The sequence below is a fragment of the Limulus polyphemus genome, unplaced genomic scaffold, assembly GCF_000517525.1.
Source record: "Limulus polyphemus unplaced genomic scaffold, Limulus_polyphemus-2.1.2 Scaffold51, whole genome shotgun sequence".
Taxonomy (NCBI): Eukaryota; Metazoa; Arthropoda; class Merostomata; order Xiphosura; family Limulidae; genus Limulus; species Limulus polyphemus.
Window position 1 is genome coordinate 214,844 of NW_013665661.1, and position 9,886 is coordinate 224,729.

At 31.6% G+C, this 9,886-nt stretch overlaps 1 protein-coding gene across 2 annotated transcripts in view; it reads left to right on the top strand.

Moving 5' to 3' along the window:
• The window catches only part of LOC106463163 (neutral and basic amino acid transport protein rBAT-like), a 25,542-nt gene that overhangs the window by 13,228 nt on the left and 2,428 nt on the right, over positions 1–9,886 (top strand). For both annotated transcript variants that reach the window (XM_022390842.1, XM_022390836.1), the window contains 2 exons: positions 2,753–3,693; positions 4,582–5,193. In XM_022390842.1, coding sequence (XP_022246550.1) covers positions 2,758–3,693; positions 4,582–5,193 — 1,548 coding nt within the window. In that variant the 5' untranslated portion in view covers positions 2,753–2,757. The remainder of the gene's footprint in view (positions 1–2,752; positions 3,694–4,581; positions 5,194–9,886) is intronic.

The following is a 9,886-nucleotide window of genomic DNA, read 5'->3' on the forward strand; positions in this document are numbered from 1 at the left end:
TTGTAACTTTGTAAAACTTTTGTACATAGATCTTTATTTGTACTAACTGTTATTGTGAAATTGTATTATTGATTGTATATTAAAATATATTTGTATTAAAAAATAAACTATGTGTATCACTCTTGTTGGCAAATATCATAAATTGGCTACATATCGGCATTTATGTAACTTCTAAATCTAAATTACAATTTTAGGCTATTTGAAATTGTAATATATAAGATATATATCTTTCATTTGATATTTTTTTCAGTTGAACTCATATTATACATATATATATAAGGCGTGCTGCACTTTTCCCTTACTTTATTAGTTTTAATATTTAATATTTTGCCACATACATTTTAAAATGCAATTTTTTTGTTGAAATAGTTTTTATTTTGGTAGGATGTCACTTAGGCTTAAGCTTGAAATAGTTTTTTTGTTCTAATGTGCTATACATGTGACAATTGTTAAGTATAACTTACTAGATCTCTGAGACAATTGTTAAGTATAACTTACTAGATCTCTGAGACAATTGTTGAGTATAACTTACTAGAACTCTGAGACAATTGTTAAGTATAACTTATTAGATCTCTGAGACAATTGTTGAGTATAACTTACTAGATCTCTGAGACATTTGTTAAATATAACATTTTGACCTAAAGAACTAACACCACAAATTTAGAATTGACAAACTACAGTATATCATTTTATAGTGGAACCTACTTGATATAAAATAAACTATAGACGAACATGAAAAATGCGTAAAACAAATATTAAATATGTATACAATCAAATTGTCTGCGACGAATATTGTAACAAACAAGGAATAATTGTGATTCTTTTTCACACGCGCTCTGATACCAACCCGTCGCAGGGTTCTTGAGCTCTGCCTTAGAGTTCTAAAGTTGCAAGAAGCGCGATTATTGACATATTTTGTGCATCTGGCAACGTGTACGTTTTACAACTTGGTTTCAGCGTCAAGCACATAACAAATACTTAAAGGTCAGATAAATCTAGGTCAAGCTTGGTATTTTATGTTAAACTGAGAGACTGGAAAAACATCTATGTTAACAGAGTTGCTAAATCCAAAATAGAGGAACAGTTATATAATTAACTAGGCGTATACATCAATAATGTTATCAAAGACAAAAAAGACGGACAGTTTTATAAATAACTAGCCGCACTTAAAAAACGTATACATCAACAATGTTATGAAAGAATAAAGGGATGGACAGTTTTATAATTAATTAGACGTACTTGAAAAACGTATATATTAACAATGTTATCAAAGACAAAAAAGACATACAGTTTTATAATTAACTAAACGTACTTGAAAAACGTATACATTAACAATGTTATCAAAGACAAAAAAGGCGGACAGTTTTATAATTAACTAAACGTACTTGAAAAAACCTATATATTAACAATGTTATGAAAGAATAAAGGGATGGACAGTTTTATAATTAACTAGACGTACTTGAAAACGTATACATTAACAATGTTATCAAAGACAAAACAGACAGACAGTTTTATAATTAAGTAAACGTACTTGAAAAGCCTATATATTAACAATATTATCAAAGACAAAAGAGACGGACAGTTTTATGATTAATTAGACGTACTTTTTAATACTGTTTGAACCATAAGTCAACGACGACGATACTGAGGAATGTTAAATCATCTATACTTTCTATCTCAAAACGAAAAACAACGACTGTATTATAGATTCAGACAATCATTATGTCAGTTAAATTTAGATTTAGAATTTCATCTTATAGTACAATGAAAAATAAGTGTATAGTTCATTGTGTTTTGTAGGGGGGGGGGCTTGGATTTGTTTCTACTTCTACATATAAAAGTTTAGCCGGCGTGGAAGTAAGGTCTAGTGATCAATTGCCAATTAAGAACGGAGATAACAGTACCAAACAATTAGATCTTTATTACAAGAGAAAAGTAGAAATGATAGATAAGTTTGGCTTATGTAATAAGGTATAAAGGTCCAAATAAGAAAAATAGTTGTCTGCTGCGATTAGGATTTTGCGCTTCAAAGAGAATTTTGTGAAATGAAGGAGGAACAAAACAACAACAGATTAATGTTACTTTTAGAAACAAAATTGGCCAAGATAACGTTACAATTGATGTTTGATGAAGAAAATTTAAATATTTTATGACGAGAACAGATGCAGAATTATTCTTTGGCCGCTTTTCTATTCTGAATTGTATTTTTTAATGGAATTACACTTTAAGAATACGTATCGTTCATTTTTTTCTGATAGTAAAATTCATAATTAAAATTTGTTGCGTAAAATAAAGGCTTATAACTATTCTATTATTTTCACAATATAACAAAATAGCATAACAAAATTTTAAAAAATCGTAACAAACTTTCACAACCTGATTACGAGGCCTAGAACTATTTTATTAAAAACAAAACAAAATAATTAGTATAATTAGAACAAAGACCATAGTTATTTTTTCGTTCCTTTAAACTGCTATTTTCACGTTGTTTCAGACCTTTAATTACTACATTGTTTTTATATTGCCATTTTAATATTGTTCCAAATCTTTAATTTTCACCTTGTTTTAAATCTGCCATTTTAACTTTGTTTTAAACCCGGTATTTTAATGTTGTTTTAAGTCTGCTATTTTCACTAATTACGTTTATGTAATGTCTACAAGCATCTAATGTTCTAGGAAACTTTAATTAGGTTTTACTTTAGACTGGTTATCTGATGTTCCTACAATGTTGTTTTTTTTTTTACTTCTATAGCCTATATGCACATGCAGGAAAGAACTGTCATATCGAATTGCTTTAAAAAAGTTCTAAACATCCACGTTTCCAAACCTAACGAATTAGCAGGTTATAATAGCAGTGAACAGTGCTGGAACATGGATAATTCTATAGGCCAGAATGGAGATATCATGTTGACAGTCTCTGATGGTCCCAAACCTACGATGAAGGAAAGAGGTAAATCCAATTTAAGTTTGATATCCAAATGTTCTTCTACCGATAGTGAACAAGGACAAGAACCAGGATGTTCCACGTACCTTCTAGACCCGGAGAATTCAAGGCCATTTATTATACATTTATCACAAGAAGAAAGACATAGCACAACTGCTGAGACAGATTCCAACTTTTCATTTCGAACTAGAGAACATTCTCTGAGTAACTGTCCATTAGATATTCTGTTTTATCACTGGAACTGGGCCGGATTTCGGTTGGGATGTTTTGTAGTTTTTGTGTGTGTTCTGGTTGGAATGTTCTGCTTTGTACTGAAATGGGTAACCTCCCAGACGTCTCACTGTGTCCCAACCAGAGGATGGTGGCAAGGTACTGTATCATATGAAATATTCCCAGCTTCCTTCCAAGACTCTGATGCCGATGGATTTGGCGATTTCACAGGACTGCGCTGGAGACTCCACTACATACAGACACTGAATGTCGCCTCGATAAGATTAAATTCCATTTTCAGTGCACTGGACTATCCTTTAGAGTACACACATGTTATCGACTTCAAAAACGTCGATCCACATTTAGGAAGGACTTCTGATTTTGAGGAGCTCGTGCAAGACATTCATGCACGGGGTTTATACGTGATATTAGACATTAACCCGGCTCTCACCAGCGACCAGCATCCATGGGCAGCCCATTGGCAGCAAAACAGAAGTGGAGAATATAAATATTTCTACGTTGAAACCAACGACACTAGGGTAAGGATAATATATTTTACCGAGGATTATAAAAGGGATATTACTCAATTATGTGTACAATATAAATTAAATTGAGATATTGAAATAACATAATGGTTTGTGGTTTTTGGAATATTAAAATAAGCATAATTTACCTATTAGTAAAGTTATATATTATTGTTATGAATTGTATTTTTAAGCAGGTGAAGTAAAGAAAAATAACTCATACAGACGATATTGTTACTCCTAATTACTATAATAGTTCTTCTCCACAATAAAGAAAGTCCTTTTTGTTTACCTTCAATCTTTCCTAACCCGCATATTAAATGCATGTTTCACTTTTTTATTTCTATTTTTGAAAATACAAATGATTTATAGAAACAAATGAGTATCGTCAATCAACTTAGTTACTTAAGTACTAATGTTAACCGAAACGAATGCTATATCCTCAACATAAGTGACTTTAAGAAATTTAAAAAAGGGTACAACGTTAAACACAGGAAATAAAAAAAATTAACAAAAGTACATATAGTCGAATGTAAGCATTCATTTGGAATTAAACTGGTATCTATCAGCAAGGAATATAAAATAAAAAACTTACATTTTGATGCTTCTGTTGGATATGAAATGTTATAAACAGTTATTGTGAAACTATAAATCAGATCTTTAGTTTCACTTCATCATATCTGTATTGTTGTGAAGCGTAATATTGTGAATACAAAATGAAATAAAACAGGGCAGGACAAGATAAATTGATGAAATACTATCTGCTCTCAATGGCCAATCCCTAATATTTTTTTATTGTTCAGTCTGGATAGTGTTGCGATATTGTTTTGATTACATTGTTTATTTTTAGTGGGTGTTTTAGCGTTAAAAATGATAAGTAGTATCTAGCCTTCTAATTTTTAGGGAGAAAGCACTGGTCCTCAAGATGAAAAGAAATATCCAAATAGACCATTTGGAGGGCATCTGTTTTTGAATTGGTCCCATCTGGCTGTTCAAAGGGAAATTAACTCAGTGTTTGAGTTCTGGCTGCAGAAAGGTGTGGATGGATTTTACATAAAAGGTCTAGAACATCTCCAATTTGTGCTGGAGATAGATTTATATATTGTGATGAAACAATGGCGCCACCTTCTTGACAAGTACAGTACACCTAATAAAAAAAATATTTTACTTGTCTCTTCTCAATTCATACAAGCTGTAAAAGAAAAAAAGTTTCGGTATATGGTTTCGTTATTGAAGTTGTGTGATATTTTAGACTTTCGTTTACATTTCAATGGGACGAACATCAAAGACTTCAAAGAGCAGTTAACTGTGGCTGATGAATGGAGTTCTTATTCACCGTCATCTTGGGTTAACTGGCACCTAGGTAGCTGCGAGACAACGAGGCTGGCTACGAGGATAGACACAACGTATACCTTAACCACCATGATCTTACTGCTGACGTTACCTGGTTCTGTTTCGTTATTCTACGGTGACGAGATTAACCTCCAGGATTCAAAAGATGCTCTAACTGGGAAGGTGAGAGAACCAACAACTTTTCGATCCAAAAAAAACTTGATTTAAACTTTTGTGTGTGTGTGTGTGTTCTAATAATATATATTATCAGTAAAACATCCACAAAGACGGGTTACTACATCTATAAATCAATTACAGTTAATCTAGATGTCTCTGGGCTATTTTTGCGCTTCAAATATTTTTTATTGAGTTGAAAATGTTTTCTTTGAGGGATTTTGTATCACACTTCTACAACATAAACAGAATTTTATACGCTATTTTTTGTTTCAGTTTAGTGGTTTCGCATCATTTTATAAAACGTAATTTGAGTTCGGGATCAGTTCACTGCAAAATAAATTGTATTCCAACAATTTAGTCAACTTACACTGAGCAATAACAAGCTCCCTATTGCATAAAACTTTGGAATTTTATTTCAACCATTTTGTTGTTTCATTTCTTACTTTTCTATATCTTTAACAAAATGCCTCCTCCTTCACCCAGTAGCACAGCAGTATGTCTGCGGACTTACAACGCTAGAATCCGGGTTTCTATACCCGTGGTGGGCAGAGCACAGATAGCCCATTGTGTAGCTTTGTGCTTAATTACAAACAAACATTTACGCCATATCCACTCATTTCACAATTAATTTCAACCAAATCTGGGTTTCGCAACAGATAGCCCATATAACCTTGGTTGGACACGAAAATATATTCCAGGTCAGAAATGTGAACGTGACTTATTTAAATATCGCATTCCCTAAACATGTAATTATCTTTTTTACAATACTTGTTTATTATCCACCACCCCCTATGTGAAACTACAGTTTGGACAAAATACTACCACTATCATGACAATCTTAATTAAGTCACAATGACCCTGTCGCAGTTATAAAACATAAATACTGAAGTAATAATTCAGAAATAGTGACTTTTGTATTAATATTAGGTATGCGTAACCTCTTTGAAATTTCTACCATGAAAATATAAATAAAACGAAAGAAAAGTAAACAAGAAGATTGGTTAATCGAACATAAGTATTTCCATTTTGTTTTTACTTTGCCAGAAAACTAACTTGCTTTACTAAATGCTAGGCTATTTGTGTTTGAAACCCTGTTTTTTGGTAATGCTATAATATCAACCGTTTTTCGCGACCAATATACAAGAAGAAAGGCTTAGATCGTGCTCTGTACTTAAACTTGTGCTTTGTTCTACCTGAAGAGAACTATATATTTTTTAGATTTGAAAATCTGTTCTAAAAAAATTGCATGTGTCAGCATATATCTTGAGAATATTTATCAGCATTTTTCCTCCGAGATTCATGGCTTTTATACGAACTTTCAAGCCAACAAATTCTTGCCCCACATGACGTCAAAACCGTGAGCTTCAGAAGTAACTAAAGGCTATTAAATGTTGCGTGGAAACTATTCAGTATTTCGCTCCAAACAGCTTACCACTTGAAAATATTGTAATCTTAAAAAACGAAAAGGAAACAGAATGGTAATAATTGGCTGTTTGTTTTCTAAAAATGTTCATAGTATTTCCGAAAACAGAAAGTAAAGATAAGGAAAAATTTATGTCCAGAGGCAAAAAAAAAGAAAGAAAATGGCTAGATTACAGTTTTCCTGCCAAACAGATTACACACTCAAATTCAATATTGCTAATGATGTGTTAAATTTTCTTTTTTAAAAAGCAATATTTTATTTTCAATGCAAATTTTGATTACTTGGGTAACAGGTGGTTAGGGTGCTCGACTCGCAATTTGTGGGTCGCGGGTTCGAATCCCCATCACACCAAACATGCTCGCCCTTTCAGCCGTGGGGGCGTCATAATGTGACGGTCAATCCCACTATTCGTTGGTAAAATAGTAGCCCAAGAGTTGGCGGTGGATGGTGATGACTAGCTGCCTTCTCTCTAATCTTACACTGCTAAATTAGGGACGGCTTGCGCAGATAGCTCTCGTTTAGCTTTGCGCGAAATCCATAACAAACAAATTAACAAACAAACAATTCACAAACGGAGACGTGATGAAATGACTAATCAGAATATACAATCTAACATCTTCCCTTATGCCATTTTTGAGTTCTGTTTCCGTTTCATAACTAAACTAAATCTATTTCCAACCGTAAATTGTTCTTGACTCCAAGTAGCTCAGCGGCATGTCTGTGGACTTACACCCGCACTCCAAGTAGCTCAGCGGCATGTCTGTGGGCTTACAGCACAGACATCCCATTGTGTATCTTTGTACTTAATCACAAACAAAGAAACAAACGAAAATTGGTTTCTGGTGACGAAATTCTTCCTTTTGATATATGTGGTAATTGAAGAACAATTATATTTTGACAAAACTGGTAAATTTTACATATACAATGGCCATCAAAGTGCTCAACTGTAACTAATAATTATGGCTCAAAATATTTATTTCAAATTAGGCACGTGGAATTTACTGGATATAAGTATAAATTATTGCATCTTTTTAGCAATTTTCTTAATTCATTTAATACATGTTACCTTGCTTAATTTCTAGAAATTAACAAAATAAATACAAATAACAGCGTTTGCTTCCTCGCTGCTGGCAATTGATTTTACCACCGAATGTTTTAAAAATAAGGAAATATCATACCATGATTTCTTGTTTTAAGTTCTATATAAAGAAAATCATAACGGTTTACTTTGTCTAAACAATTTGTGATTAAGTAATTTTCTATTAAACTGTATAAAGCATTAAAGGACAACACCAGACAAGAAAATATGCGCATAAATAATTCATACGAGTATGAATCATATCAGTGCCAAAGAATTGGTGAATTTGGATTTATAGAAGAAAAACAGGTTCGTACTAGGAATATCTAATTCTTTTCAACTAAAACAACCTAGACTTATTTTTAATATTTTGCGATGTATAACTTATTTACAAGATTGAAAACCAAAGGGCAGTTGAACGTAAAATTTAAATACTAATAATCTTTCAACATTCGAGACTGAACGGCCACTAATACTTTCAGTAATTTTGTTAATTGATGTTTTTGGCATAAGTATGATAAAAATAAAGAAAAGAAACAGTATGTAATAATGAAACATTCAGTATAAGTTTATCTAACTCTGATTATTTCCTAACTTTAATACGCCTTTATAATCCCATATATTGCTGGTTGCGAATCAGTCTTACGTCAGTTATGTTTTATTCTATTTTTGTTTTTTCGTACGAGTTGAATTGAACTAACCGAAACTAAATTTAGGTTTGCCTTAATTACAGAGATGAATTTCAATGAAAAAAGAATTGAAGGATTAAGCACGAATTACATTTTAGGATATTAAACTTTTTGGTGCTGTATTTCTTTGATATTACTTAGGCGTATCATAGTTTAATTTATTTTTTATCTTCCTTCGTTGAGTTCATTTTAAGAAAACTTGGTAAATATACATTTAGTATAATGATATACCCTTCAAACAAACTAAAAACAAAAAGTAAAATAATATCTGCTTTGAATATTTTCTAGAAAGAATTTAGTCAGACTTTTCTTTGTTTTAGTTAACCAGTAAATAATTAAAATAATTTTCCATGTTAAAAAACTACTTGAGAATTAAACGTTCATATGCTTTTCTGTGTTTCGATCTTTTTAAGTATAGAAGCTTGAAAAATGTGAGCCCTGTGATTTAGCAACTGAATTGTTGCTTTCTCAAACAAAACTCTCATAAAAAAACTGGCTAATTTTGTCTAGATTGAGTATATGTTACGTAGCAACGCTGCCTGTGTATATAGCATTAACTGCAGCTGTGAGCTTCGTGCAGAGATTTGAAGAGTGTAAGGCAAATTAAGGGCTTAACATAAAGGACTGACTATTGTGAGAAATCTCGGGTTCTGCGATGGTAGCTCCACATTTTTTTTATCTTGTTTAACAAGCCTAGAACTTTAGCCTCACATTTTTTATCTTGTTTAACAAACCTAGAACTTTAGCCTCACATTTTTTTATCTTGTTTAACAAACCTAGAACTTTAGCCTCACATTTATTTATCTTGCTTAACAAACCTAGAATTTTACCCTTACATTTATTTATCTTGCTTAACAAACCTAGAATTTTACCCTTAAATGTATTTATCTTGCTTAACAAACCTAGAACTTTAGCCTTACATTTATTCATCTTGCTTAACAAACCTAGAACTTTAGCCTTACACGACATGCAAAGAAAAATATTTTCATTTTGTAGGAGAATAAGATGTGAAATGTGAAAAAATAATATATTTTTATCCTTATTTAGAAAAAGAACCTAAGAAACAGGTTTGATATTTTCACATGCAATTTATTGTTAAATTAAATAACGAAACTAGTAGTTTAGAATTACTTAATTCTAGTTTTATATTTCATTTTTTACCCATTTCTCAAAGAAGAAATTAAATACATTATAGAAGAAATAGGATTTATAATTTTTACACGTGACTGGTAGTTAGAATGGAAAACGCATTTCATAATTTGTAATTCTTAAATAAAACTTTAATTTCATTTCTATATCTTAAAACCGATCAATATGTTCGAACAGGTTTTTGTTGCTGTATCTTAAAATAGGTAATGCATAATATAACGAACTGGAAATTGTGAATTCAACAACAGCAACCATCACCAACAAAAAACAAACATTCAAACACACCTTAAGGTGCGTAGGCTAATTTGGTCTCAGAGATCTAGTAAGTTATACTTAACAATTGTCTCAGAGATCTAGTAA